This window comes from Manis javanica, chromosome 16 (assembly GCF_040802235.1).
Source record: "Manis javanica isolate MJ-LG chromosome 16, MJ_LKY, whole genome shotgun sequence".
Taxonomy (NCBI): domain Eukaryota; kingdom Metazoa; phylum Chordata; class Mammalia; order Pholidota; family Manidae; genus Manis; species Manis javanica.
The window spans coordinates 35,054,433-35,069,542 of record NC_133171.1 but is presented as its reverse complement, the minus strand read 5'-3'; the positions used below and the strand labels follow the sequence as shown (position 1 = coordinate 35,069,542).

At 40.3% G+C, this 15,110-nt stretch overlaps 1 protein-coding gene across 2 annotated transcripts in view; it reads right to left on the bottom strand.

The window, feature by feature from the left end:
- Positions 1–15,110, bottom strand: part of COL21A1 (collagen type XXI alpha 1 chain) — a 172,464-nt gene that overhangs the window by 64,895 nt on the left and 92,459 nt on the right. For both annotated transcript variants that reach the window (XM_073225228.1, XM_073225227.1), the window contains 2 exons: positions 4,020–4,073; positions 3,875–3,928 (listed from right to left, as the gene is read on the bottom strand). In XM_073225228.1, coding sequence (XP_073081329.1) covers positions 3,875–3,928; positions 4,020–4,073 — 108 coding nt within the window. The remainder of the gene's footprint in view (positions 1–3,874; positions 3,929–4,019; positions 4,074–15,110) is intronic.

The window sequence follows — 15,110 nt, the reverse complement described above, 5'->3', positions numbered from 1 at the left end:
TTAATAACACAAAGTAATGGAGAATACTGGGATCCAGCGCACCAGGGGGGTGGGCAACCTATTTGGACAGTTCATCCACATTAACAGGACAGAGCGTGGAATATGGATATATACACACAGGTATGAAGGTAGATATAATTAGAAGTGTGGGGAATTCCTGTCTGGCTGCTTCAGAGAGAGCACTTCAACATTTAGAGAAATAACAAAGGAGAAACCAAAGGTATTTCCGAAACTTTTACTTTAGGTCATCAGCAGGATGGTAGTCCCAGGAAGCAAACTGTCCTCATTACCATCATCATCATCACTGATTTATTGTAAATGTTTAATTTTGACCAAGCATAAAATTATTTTAACTTGTAGCCTTATTTAATCTTAATCACAAGGCTTTGAAGAAATACTATAACGCTCACTTTTCAGATTTTAAAAACCAAGTTTAAAGAGATGAAGAAGCATGACTAGGGAGTTCAGCAGTATGAATCCAGAGCCCGGCCTGTGACCTGTAACTGCGCTAAGCCCCTCACCTCCTTTTTTCCCCACCCGCCTGGCCACCCCCACCGACACACACACACACACACGCACACACAACTGTTTGGGCCTTTGTTTTCTGTACTATCAGAAAGCCACAAAAGTAGATCACACTCCCTTTTTGACAAAGAAGGAAAAGGCAACCTTACTAAGTCAATTCTAACTATTTCCCCCTCGTATGTCACTATTGGCTTTAATTTTTTCAAATCTTTCCCTTTTTTGTCTTAGGAACACTGCAAAAAGTAAAATCACTAACAGACTTGGTTTTAACATTATTCCCTAATAACCCTTTTAGCTTGGTCCTTTATTACCGTCGTCTCAACATGGATATACTGGAGTTCCCTGATTATGACGGACTATATATAGAAACCACTGGAACAACTTGGAGGCACAAAGAATGGAAGTAAGGAAGCCTCGCCCATCACACGACACTCATCTATGCACGCTAGGACAATGGGAAAGCGAGGCCTTGAAGGACAATTCAAATGTTAAATGACCTAATGAAGAAATTAAACAAAAACGTATAATTTGTTCCATAATGACACCTTAGATACAGTTAATGTATTTTATTTCTTAAGCCCAGTAAAACCACAGGATAAGTTCATGTAAAGTCTGGATAGGTTAGAATATTTATATTATTAATACTTCCTGTGTGTCCAGAATTAAATATGCCATAAAAAAGTTTCATACTCAAACTTGAAAGTCTACAAATACTTGTCAACTAACCAAAGCATCCTAATACAAATTTTAACAAAATCTATTTCTCACATGATTTAAATATATTAGGTTTCTTTAAAGTTGAGGATGTGTTTTAAAGTACTTAAAGTACTTCAAGCTTATTTCTTAGATTCCAAAGAATAGCTTTAAACCATGTAAAATGAGTTACCAATTGAAGACCATTTGATGGATATGTGCTCCTTTTAATTTTGTAAATTCAGGGAAAAAATGAAAAACCCTGCATAATCTGTACAGGTTTTATTTTCTGATATGTGAGGAAAAAATGTTAAAGTCCACAAGAAAGAACATATTTTTTTAATTATGTGGTAACTCCTACTATGGGAATTTTCAGAGGAAACCCACAAAGTGGAAATCATGCTGGGAAAATACCCTAATGGAGAATTGTACTGTGTGGAAAGCTCTCCCAAGGGCCACTGTTCTGATGCCTCAGAAAAAAGATTGGGCACTGCCACAGGTCAGGGCCATTTCAGGGTATATTTTTTAACCTTCCCATTTCAGTAAGAAGCAGTATGACACAGGAAGAACCAAGGAAAAGTCTTTAGCTCAGTAAATTATTGCAATTCTAGACAAAGAACTCTCGGAAGTCACAGAGAATATGAGGGAACTTAGATGGGAGCACACGGTGACTTTAAGACCATGTGGCTCTGTCAGATCCATTTATGCCCAAAAATGAATTTCAGAAAACAACCAACTGAATGAGAACAGAGACCTTTACCTAAACATACAGCTTCTTCATCTTATTCAACAGAAGGCATGGCTTTGTAAAATTCACACACTTCTGTTGTACAGACAGAAAATGATAGAGCAGTTAGGTTAAGATGTGACTTACAAAATTATTGTTATTCTTTTATTTTTGAATAAGCACTTTACTCCAATTCTTTTAAGGTGAAAAATAAAAAGCCTTTTTTACATTTGGTCTCTAAAACCCAAGTAAAACAAAAAATAAGTTTATTCATTTACCCATTCAGAGATATATTCATTGATCCATGCATACTTTCATACATCGTCACCACCCCAACATGGGCCTATTTGTGAGAATGCAAAGGAACAGCAATGATCCTATAGATTAGAACGTAGATGAGGGACCTAGCACATGGTCTGCTCAGAACAGGTGTCCTTCACTGGAGAATCCCTCATTAACCTGAAGGAAGTCAGGCTGTCTCTCACGACGGCCCCAGAGCACAAAAATATCAGACATCTCTCATTCATGTGGGCCTGGCCTGCTCTCCATCATCCCTTGAGATGCACCCCCATCATTCAAAATAAACAGAGATTGTTTGGTGCATAAAAAATTCATAGAGGCTCAGGGCCACTCAGCAGACCAATAGGATTTTACACCACTTCAGGAATTAATTGACGATTACTGCTGCTCTACCTTGTCTAACTGTCCCCACATCATAATGCTGTACTGACCTATTCCATCTGCTTCTTTGCCAGTCACTAACCCTCCTTTTTGCCCTGACGACCACTCTCGCCCAGGTCCTGCCCCTGACATATATATGCCCGCCCATATCATGCTACGTCCCAAGATCAACTGTGCTGCTTGAACAACATCCATTTAAGAAAAACCCTGTACCAGGAGCCATGTAAGTATTACTCATATATTCTCTCATGTAAGCCTCACAATAAACCTATATAGACATTCCCATTGTGTCAATGAAGAAAATAAGATTCATAGACGTTAAGGCACTCAAGGTCAAATAGCTTGAAAGTGGCATATCCACGTTGAGATCTGCTAGAGATCTGTCCATCCAGTGATAGCAAGTTAGCAGCTACAATTTTCTGCATCCAACATGAGCAACCATAAAACCATAAAATGGATATAGTTCAGATCAGTGTTTCTCAGATAGGAATGCAGTGCACATTATTTTAAAAAGGAATAGTTTTGCAAGGATTGTAGGTAGAAAATTAGTACAGGTTTTTATCAGGAGCAAACAGCAAAATGCCTTCTAAGAACTTTAAGACTGTGCTTTAGGAATTAAGCTAACAAATCAACACTGGTTCTGTGCAAATACAAATGGGCGTCTTGGATGTGGACCAGCTGCCAGGGCTGGTAGGCCTTAATGAAATCCATGGACAGGTACTAACACACTAAACATACTTAAAGAAAATGTACTTCAGTAGGAAGTTTACCAAATCTCAGTTGTAAAAACAGAGTCAGCAGTACAAATGTTGTCTGTACCCACTGAAGCCCTGAAGGGAAAATCCAGTAAGGCTAAGCCAGCAGGCCACCTGCCAAATAGGTGCATAACATGGAGATGAACATGTGGGTACGGGGCTGTCTGTGGCTAATATGGGAACACACCCCATTCACCTAATTTTCTCCCTTCTAAGAAGGAAGCTCCCTGCAGACCTTAACCACAGGGAGAGAACTGGGCCCCGGGACAATGCTAATACCTGTTCCATCTGACAGTGGTCATCTGGTGATATTCCAGTGATAAAAGCCTTCTGTGAGCTTTATTAGCCAATGGCCACTGACAAACTTCTGAGCCCACAAATCCTGGAATTCACCAAAGTGAGCACTATTGAATGGGAGTCAACACAGGTAACGTCCTTTGTCTTCAATGAGGGACACAAAAGACTGGATGCAGTTTTGTTTGTGTGCATTTACCTTTTCACCATCTCTCCCTGGTTCTCCTTTGTAACCTGGTGGTCCTTGAGCTCCCTAAATTAACCACAGAACAAAATTTGGTTAATTAAGTTTTTTGTTCACTAGAAACGGTTATTTCCAAAATGTGTATAAATGGATCACATACTTGTATTCCTGTGGATCCTGGAACACCTGGTGATCCTGTAATTCCCTGATATCCCTAAAGAAAAGCAAACAAGAAATAATTAATATTGCATCACATTAACAAAGAACAGCCCTCCATTTCAGGACTCACTCCTGTCTCAAGTTTCTTACACTCAAGACTTCACTTAGCAAAACTGTTTCAGAAACCAAAATAACAAACTTGTCAAATGCTTAATAAGGAATTCAGATCCTTCAGTGTTTAGGAAGAAGGCACTAAATATCTCTAGGTTAATAAAAATATCCAGAAATGCTTCCACTAAAAGGAGGGCTTTGGGACCAGGAAAGGTCACAAAAGATAAGTAAAAGCTGCCATGTGAGGTCCCAGATAGGACGCTGGACCAGAAAAAAGGACATTAGTGCAGAAATTGGTAAAATCTGAATAGTTTGTAGTTTAGTTAACTGATGCCAATGTTAACTGCTTGTTTTTTTTATATCTGTAGTTTTATGAGAAGCTGACTTTAGAAAAAATTAGATAGATGATATAAGGGAGCTATGCACTATTTTTGCAACTTCTCTGTAAGTTAAAACTAGTTCAAATTTAAAATGTTAGAAAAAGAAAAGGAAGGCTTTGGGATGGAAACACAGAGCCAATGTTCTCAGCACCTTGGAAGAATGTTCTGCTCATTAGAAATGTATTCAACACTTTCAAGGGAAGAACACTTTAAGATTAGAGGATTAGCCAAGTGTAATGCAGTCTTTAACTACCTGATTAGTGGCCACCTAAATTAATCCCTGAAATAAATTAAAGCCTTGATAAATGTTATTTTTCAGATTAAATCCATAACAGCCTTTGGATCACTTATTTTGGAAAGCTGGTGTTAACCGCATAAATGTTCCATATCGTGTCCTTCCCACCTCTCAACCCTGAGGTGAGGGTCACTTTCAGCTCCACTGTTTTTCACACATCCCTCCAGGAATTGGACCCTTGGTAAAAACAGCACAACTTTTTCAGACAGAGACAAAATGTTCATTCTTCACTGAGCACATGGCGACTAAACTCCAAACCAAATTTCCAGGCCTTGAACATTTACCCAGATCCCTCAGGGTCAATGTCCTGTTGATTTAACCACCTGGCACCTGCAAACACATTTGCCTCTCATTCAGATGTCATCTTTCTCCCACTCTCTGCTCAGTTTCCACCTTTCTCAGATCTTACTGCTTGGGTACAGCTTTCTGTTGTCAACAGGTCTTATAAATGCTGCCAATTACATTTTCATTCTTAAATCCAAAAGCTTCACTTCCATGTGGCTTTCCATGGTTGTCTTCACCCATCTTTGTATTTACCCACTCATTGGTAAGTGCATTTTTAGCTGCAACTTTAGTGATATCAAAATCCCTGCTTTTCCACTCCCACTTTCAAATATTCCTTTCGCTAGTCTTTGCTAGATCTAACAACAATAATCATGACGTTTGTCTCAGAAAGAGCAGTGCTAGCTTTTTCTCCTTTTACACGCACCTGCATTACTTATTGTGTAAAATGCTGTTACTTCCATATGGTGATGACTATATAATTTCTATCACCAACCATTATATCCTTTCCCTCTACCCCATCCAGTTCCTCACAGAGTACATACATATCATTACACATTCTCCAGGATTTCTCAGACTCAAATTTTTCTCAAGTCCCTTCGTCCAATCCTTCAGTATTTTACTTCATCAGTGAATCAATCGCATAACTAATCTTTCCATACTTCAAACAAAACAGCCTGCAGTTTTCAAACACATCTTAGGCTCTCTGCGCTGGCACCATCTCTGTCTCATTGGATTATGTGTCCCCTTGAAATAAAGGACCAGGTCTAATGCACTTCTGTATTTCTAGCATTGAACAGAACATTTGACACATTTTTTGTTAATCAAATACTGGATGAATTTATTTTCAGGTCATCCACACTGCACACAAATGTGAAAAATCTCTTTCTCCAAGGACCCACATTACATTGGTGCTGCTTCCAGGAGTAAACTGAAACTTTTAGCAATACCATGTGGTTTGTGTTCTCAAGATCAGTCAAGAAAAAGAAGTTAATCTCCTCAGAGTTTGTTCAGACTTATATCTCTACCACTCTAATTATCACTGAATAGCCTTCCCTCAACCACTTTAGAATCCCTCAACCAGCCTGCAACTGGATTTCAATTCTGGCACTACTAGCACAAGCCTAAACAGAACTAGGCTATTTATAAATGTATAAGTATAAATACATATATATTTATAAGTATACTAGGATGTCCTCAGATTCTTTAAAACCCTGTATGCATTCTTTGGATAGTCTTACATGATGTACAACAGAAAGAAATAATAAGAGCAATGATTTATATAGCACTTACCATGTTCCAGATAAATTTCTTCACCTCTGCTAAGTCACTTCATCCTTACAACACCCCTTTAAGGTAGGTTCTACATTTTCCACATTTTCAGATGAGGAAACTAAGGTACAGAAGTTCAGGTAACTTACCCAAAGTTACATAGCTAGTAAGCTAACCGAGCCAATGGAAACACCGTCTGAAGATGTTTCATGATAGATCACATCTTGTGATTCTAAAACAGTGAATCAGATTCCAAGACCCCATTTTGCCAGACTAGTTTTAATTGTTTAGAATTCTCAGTGCCCAGAGGAAAGGAATGCTCATAAAATTCCTCAAAAGAAAGTTACCATGGAGATTGGCTACCCATCAAAACAGTTAGTCATCTGCAAAGTACAGTTTAATAAATTAATTTTCTTTCATATATTTTCAAAAGCTAAGCTATATGTCATATATGCTTTATTACTTTTATCAGAAAATTAATCTCTTGTAGAAGTCCAAAAGCTGCCATGCGGTCTCTCCTCTGCGAGGAAGTTAGTGTGATGCATTTGTGAGAGAAGACACACTGCATTTTAATGGATTAAAGCAACGTGGAGATACCCCAGGCTTGTGTTCCCAGTTCACCTCTGACTCATAATGTGACCTCAGGCAGTGATCAAATTCCCAAATCCTGGGCGGCAACATAGTAAAAGTGGAAAGACAATGAATTTTGAAATTGCAAGATCTTGGGCTGAATTTGTGTTCCTCCCTTTACTTTCTACAGGATTTTGGCTAAGTCACTTTGCCCAGCTAACCTTGATTCTTACATTAACCAGGATAATAATACCCACTTCACTTCTGAAAAGAAACAAATGGAGTCAAAGATGAAAACGTCTGAAACGTCTGGAAGATGTTAGGAACTCAATAAATGTTCCTTTCTTCTCTTCAGACTCAGTGAAGACTGTACAAAACCATGAGAACACTTCTGAAGAGCCACCAGTAGAGCATGAGCGAGTCCAGTGACCATCACAGTGATTTAACCCTTTTTCATCACTCATTCAGATTTAATGCGGAACGTGTGAACAATGCTTCAGTGTATTTTAAAACGGCCCTGTTTGTTTGTGTCTTTGGAAGAACTTCAGTACAGGAATAATAAATGCTTCCCACAATATGAAAACCAGGTTTTATTGTTGTGAGTAACTTACAATGAAATGAATTCTTGAAAACTTACTTGCATAAAGAAATTCAGAGATCACTTTAGAAGCTAATGGAAGCACAATTAGTAACAAAATAAAGAAAACCAAAATCACATCCAAGCTGGGGGTTCCCAGGGCAAATCACCAGAAGAAATTGGATGAAATTTGGAAAAACAAATTCTGGATTAAAAAATCAGGAAAATAAAGGTTAACAGGGAGGAATATTCCAATTTCCAAGAGGAGCAAAATATAAAACATTGGTTGACTCATAGCAGGGTACACTAAGACAATAAAAATGCCCTGAAACAGGAAAAATGATAAGCTTTTCATATAGCTTACTGAGCTTTTATTTTTCTGAATATACAAGTTTTTGTGTTTTCCTGTAGAACCATAACTTTCATGTGAATTCTGATTAATACTGTTTAACTTAATTTTGACATTTGGCAATAATTAGGACCAAATATCCACCCTACCCTCTTCTGCAAGATTTCTGACAGTATTTGTCTTTTCCATGTTCACAGAAAGTCTCTTTGTAAATGAGTCATTTTTTAGGGAAAAAATATTCCCATTGCCAAATTGTAGGGTTGAAGAATAGAGAATCCATTTAACTTTCTTCCATGATTCATAGCTACAATGCTCCAGGAAAGATGTATATAGCACTGAAATGGAAATTAAGGAAATAAAATCATCACATGTGCAAGGGTCACAATCTCTTCTGAACCCAACTCTAATCATACCATGAAATATTCTACCTATCTAAATATATAGATTTTTTTTAAGTAGTGGAGAGGATAGAGTAATTGGTTTCCTTTAAATACTCGAGTGCATGAGCCATATCCACAAAGAAGAGAGTGAGCTAGGGAAGACTGGCAAAACTAGAAAGGAATGGTACACCGGAGGTTACATGGCCAGCTTTTGAGTCTTATGAAGAATGTTGATCTTAATCCAAGCCAGTAAAAGAGGGGGTCACATAATTACACTTGAGCTTTGAAAAACTCACTTGTTACACTGTGGAGGTTAGATTACAAAGGACAAGGAAAAGCATGAAGACATGTGAGAGGTCCTTGAAGAGGGCAGAGAATGGTAGGCAGAACATGCCTCCATTCAAGGTGATGATGGATTACAGGTGAGGAATCGGGTCGTGCAATAGGATGGCTGATGATATCACTGACTGAGAGAGGGACTCTGGGGGAAAGCACAGTTTAACTGATTGTAAAATAAGAAGTAGCACAAAATTTTTAAAATTATTTTTAGGGACTAAGATAAACTATTTATATTTGACAAGGAGAAGTTAAATGCTTGGTGGGAAAACAAGAATTTCTACTTCAAAATGAAGTGAACTACATTTGCTGTAAATGACATTTAATCTAAATATAAGCCTCCCTCAAGTTAAAGTGGATGGGTGGTGAATATACAAAGCAACCTCATCCACTTTCCTATAAGAATTTGCCTTGAGCAAAGCACACGAAAGAAAAATATGGCCTACCTTTGACAGTCTCTGCAGATACAACTCAGTTCTTAGATTCACAGAATTTAATTTAACTTAGGTCAACTGATTCCTTCCCTAAGTAAGGTTATGCTTAAAGTTGCACTGAGTTTATTTCCAAAGGAGAATGCACAGTTTTTAAAGGTAACAGATACTCTTTTAATAGTTCTTACTTCCCAACCTAAATGTCTAGTAATTATGCTTCACTCAACAGTAAGTGACCAGTAATGAACCTTCTTCCTGCGTTTGCAGTCCTGCTATATTTACCATCTAATATTTATTAATTATTTATTTTAAAATTATTATTTAGTTTTTTTTTCATTATTGTGGATTTTTTTATCCCTTTCTCCCCAGTGGAATGTGAGCTTCAAAACGGCAAGCATTTTTGTCTATTTTGTTCATTGTGTATTTCCTTAGCCTAGAAGACTGCCAGGAACACAACGACTATCCAGCAGAAAGTAGATAGAAGAGAGGATGAAAGAATGAATAAATAAGCACACAAATAGTTATTGAGCCCAACCATTCACTACTACTAAAGGCTCTGAAAATAATAGTAGAAACAGCCCTGCATTCATACAGATGATCATCAAGAGAAGACCCATTAGAAGCATGACTTTAAAATCACAAATGCTCGAGGTGCCACCAAACAATTCCTTGAAGAATTTAATATACAAATAACATTAGTACATATATAATGTATACAGACGCATTATTGTTACTGTTCTTTACTATCTCTGACATATAAAATGTAACTAACCTATGTAAGAGACACATGAGAAAAACATGGAAAAATCCATATGTGAGGTTTCCATAAGAGGTGTGTTGGAGAAAAAGGATTTAGTCAACTAAGCACTGTCTAGGAAAGCTTTACAGAAGAGATAGCTGTTAAATAACATGATTACAGAAAAGGAAGATCAACTGCTCAAGTGTAGGGCGGTTCATCCGCCATAAATGGCCCATATTTTAGTTTATCAGTGAGCCTCTCATGAGGGGTAAGAGTGTGTGTGTGTGTGAGAGAGAGAGAGAGAGAGAGAGAGAGAGAGAGAGAGAGTGTGTGTGTGTGTGTGTGTGTGTGTGTGTGAGAGAGAGAGAGTGTGTGTGTGTGTGTGTGCGTGTGTGTGAGAGAGAGAGAGTGTGTGTGTGTGTGTGTGTGTGTGTGAGAGAGTGTGTGTGTGTGTGTGTGTGTGAGAGAGAGTGGGTGTGTGTGTGAGAGAGAGAGTGTTTGTGTGTGTGTGTGTGTGTGTGAGAGAGAGTGTGTGTGTGTGTGTGTGTGTGAGAGAGAGAGTGTGTGTGTGTGCGTGTGTGTGTGAGAGAGAGTGTGTGTGTGTGTGTGTGTGTGCGTGTGTGAGAGAGTGTGTGTGTGTGTGTATGCGTGTGTGTGTGTGTGTGAGAGAGAGAGAGTGTGTGTGTGTGTGTGCGTGTGCGTGTGTGCGTGTGCGCGTGTGTGTGCGCGCGTGCGCGTGCGTGTTACAGGAGTAGGAGGCAGTGAGATAATAAAACTTTTCGCTAAGGAGCTCAGACTGAGGTGAAGTGAGAGTTCAGGCTGAAACTTTTCTCTCCAGAAGGATGGTTTTTTTTTCATGCACTTTATAATTAGACTGCCTCTTGGACTTCTCTTTTCCAATTGTCATTCCTTTGGCTTTTATTCTAATGTCTCCTCTTGTTCGGGCCTTTAATCTTCATGGCACTCAGCCCCCAGATTCCCACAGTTCTTAGGCTGTTGAGTCCACAGTTGGCACCGTATTCGGCTAAGAGTCTGAAAGAAGGAAACCAGAGACACCTGTCCCATGGTCCCACGCTCTACTGCTAAGTGCTCACCCCCTGCAAGCCTAAGAGCTGGTTTCCCTTCCTCTCCTCCTATTCTCTACCATCGGTCTTGAGGATTTTACAACAGCGTCTCATTTGAATTGCACGTACGTTCTGTAAATCCTTTCCCACTGCCTTCTGAGTTCTTACTCTCTCCTGGTTGCTCTCTTCTGAGTGAATTCCACATCCTACATATTCCTAAAGTGTCGTATCTTAAACCAGACCCAACAATCCAAAAGTAAGACAGTTGTCTTTCTTAATACAGACATGATATATTTACTAATTATGCCAAAAAATTGTACCAGCCCTTTAGGCAGCCCCTTCACAGATGCCGATCCCTTTTATACCAAGGTTTTACCCTCCATAGAAAGTTGGCCCCTTTTTGGAACCTCTAGACCACTCAGTGGCACACTGCGGGCAGCGAGGACAGAGGGGGGCGCTGCATCACTGCGTGTAACCCAAGGGCCAATCCACTCTTTTGTCTATTGGTCGGAGTGGCCATCAGTCCTTCTGAAGCACTTCCTAAGGTCATTCATATGGAAAATCATCTCCAGAAGCCCACAGCTGAGTCTAGCTCACCATTCTCTCTTGGCAAGTATGACGGCCTTCACGGAATCTTAGCAAATCAGCTTTGGTGAGAACCTGGCCTCATCGGGCATCATCTTCTCATTTTCCAGGTAAACAAACTGAGGCCCATGAAAGTAAAGCAACTTGGAAAAACAAGGCAAAGGGCAAAAGAGCCCCAGCTCTCTCCAGAAGCCAGCTAGAGCTTCAGTTTCAGAAAAGTACTTTTTTCCCCCCTGCCTCTCGTCTGATAATGAAAAAATAGTAAAATAGGAGTATCTTCAGATACTGGGCTGACAGAAGTTATTTAACTGATAGAGAAATGAGAAAGGAGGGGAAAGATTTGAAAAACAGCTCTTTAATTTGGGGTGAAGGTATTTTCCTTATGAAAATTAGTATTTCTCCAGAGTGGAATAATTTCCCCATTTAAAGCTTTACTTGACTTGGCCTGGTTATAATGGGAAAGAGATTCAAATTGCTTATTAAGGGGGGGGTTGCACAGAACCAGTTCCAAACAAAGCAGAATTCCCCTCATATTACTCCATCCAAGTTTCCTTGCTCCAGATGGCTTCAATCGCCAGCCAGAGGCTCCACCCACACCTTCCCACTCCCACTGCGCTGGCCCTGGACACACGCTAATGACCCTCAGCTGTTCTGGCTCCCAGGCTCACTTTCTCTTCCTGCCTGGCCACCCAACCTCATGTTTCTGCAGAAAGAGGTGGGGGAGGGGGAAAGGGTTATTTACAAAAATAGTCTTACGTTTGGGTAAATAGGATTTGGGTTAGTGTATCAGTTTCCTATTGCTGCTCTAACAAATTACCCCAAACATAGTGGCTTAAAACAACACAAACTCACAGTTCTGGAGGTCAGAAGTCCAAAACGGGTCTTAGGGAGATAAACTCATGGTGTCAGAAGGACTGCATTCCTTCTAGAGGTTCCAGGGAAGAGTCTGTTTCTTCCCCTCTCCAGCTCTGGAGGCTGCCTAGATTCCCTGGCTCGTGGCATCTCGCTCAGATCTCCGCTTCTATCATGGTGTTTCCTTCTGAGCCTGATACTCCCCCTTTCCTCTTGTAAGGCCCTTTGTGATTGCCCTGGGCCACTCAGATAAACCGAGATAATTCCTGCATCTCAGGATCCCTAATTGAATCATATGCGCCAAGTCCCTTTTGTCATGTAAGGTAACATATTCATAGCTCTTAGAGCTTGGGTGCGGACATTATTCTGTCTACCATAAATGGTTTATTTTTTTCTCTAATAACGCATATCATCTAAGACCATCTAGCACCTTACATCAGATGCTAGATGGCTCTATCTCAACATAAAATCATACACATATACCAAAAACACATACATGTACCAAATGAGAGAGACAATACGTCTCTTATAGCTTAAATAAGAGTCACAGAGTAATATCCATAATTATTTTATCGGGCTAATTATAGAACCCATTTCCAGTATCTCATTCACACCAACATACTTACAAAGAAAAACAATCAACTAGAGCTGATAGCCTGTGGAGAGCCTGTTCAGCACTCACCTCCAAATATTTCCCAGGACTTTTGACCACTGAAAAAAACAACAGCCTAAACAATTCAGGAGTGCTGTCGGGGACCCCATGTCACTGCCAGGTGTCGGCAGATGACACTTCAGCGTGTGGTGTGTATTGGCTTTGGAGCTGGGGCGGTGCCGCCACTGCCAGTAACAGAAAGAGAACATCGCAGGGAAGGGGTCTCCAGGAAGTGGAGGGCTCACATCTGTGCAGCTCATCCCACCCAGTGTGAGTAGGGCAGAGCTCACATGGGTCCCCTTCAGGGGCCGTAAGGAGTTGCAGTCAGGGAATGAAACATTAAGTGATAGTGAGAAAAGGATGGTTTATAAGAGAAACTCGAGAAAATGCTGGCATGTAACGGGGGTTAAGGATAAGCACAAAAAGGGGGATGTTAGATTAGAATCTATTCATTTTATTCAACTCAAATAGAAACAGTCTGATGATACATTTCTCACCCTCTGTCCCGATATACACTACCTAGTTGTTTCTGTGCTTACCAGCTTGGCCCTCTATTTCCATATAAAGGCCTAACTATCCATACTCTTAACCAGGCCAAACTCTCATCTTGTGACCAGAACCAATGCCCTCCTACATACCTAAGGGTTTTCTTCCTGCGAATATCCCTATTTCCTAAATCATCAATTCCACCTTCTGCCTCTATTTCATCATAAAAACATGCTATAACACCCCCCATATTTTAAAAAACTCTCCTTTACCCCATATAACTGCTCCACTTCTCTGATCCCCTTATATCCCTCAGAAGAAGCATCTACACTGACTGCCACCGTTTATCTCCCATTCTCTCCTGAACCCATTGTAATCCAGCTTTTGTACCCACCATTCCCAAAACCACATGAATCAAGGTCCTCAGTTACATACAGCCATACAGCAAATCCAGGGGTCTAGGCATAAATCTCATTTTTCTCAACCTCTGAGCAACAGAGACACAACTGATCACTCCCTTCTTGAGACGTTTTCTTCACTCGACCTCTGGGATGCCACACTCCCCTAGGGTTCCCCCTGCACAGTCACCATCCTTCTCAGCCTCCTGGAGTGAGTCCTACTCGTCCCCTCTGTAACAAAGCCCTCAGCCCAGTCCACTGCCCGACCTCTGCTCCATGTACCTGCACTGACTTTTGCTGAATGACCTCATCCTTTCTGGTAGCTCTGTATACATCCATTGCTAAAGAGTCCCAACTGTGTATTTTCTTTCTTATTTTTGAGCTCCAATTTCCTACCTCTAATATCCAAGGAGACACCTTCAGCATGTCCACAAATGCATTCTCCATTTCCCCCTCAAACCTCACATCTCCCAGGGTTGCCCAGCTAAGTTAATGGCTCCACAATCCACCCCATTGCTCAAGCTAAGGTCCTCTGAGTGTCCTCTGACTCTTTTTCTCACCCTCACATCTAGTTTGACAGCAATTCTCATCAGCTTTACAATAAAAAAGAATCTAGAATCTGACCTCTTCCCTTCCCTTTCACCACATTGCCCCAGTCCACTTAGAATGTTCAGACCACCTCCCACGTGGCTTTCTGCTCCCACTCCTGCCCCATATAATTTACTCTCCACATAATATTCATATATATCCTTCTAAACAGTATGCCAGATGAAGTCAATCCCTTCCTCAAAATCCCTGAACGGACGGCCATCACACCCAGAAAGAAGCCTGCTGGGTAAGCTGAACACGGACTGCCCTGAACAGCCAGGAGCCTCAGCACTCTGCAGCTCCAGCTGCCACCATACTGTCACCTCTCCAGGTAACAAGAGCTGACACCCTCTCTTTAGAGAGGCTCACCTGTGTATATCTGATCACTTCCCATGCAACACTGGTATAAAAGGCCCCAGCACATCACTATCTTTTTCAAACTTGCTTATGTTTTTTGCATTAAATTTCTCAGCAAACCTCTCTCAAGGACTTAATAAGCTCCTCCTCTATCCTGATGTTTGGGGTATTGGCAGTTTAATGTTAGTCCTGTGTTTCTTTCATTCCTTGAACATTATTGTCTCATAATACAAACCTCCCCATCCTTTATGGCAAGAGTTAATGTTGCATGATTTAGAAACTCTCTTAGGAAGTACCTTACTGGATGACAATTATTCTTTAACATTCAAGAGCTAATTCTTAATGTTTAATTACTTTTATAAACATGCCGACAGGTGACTTACCTGTA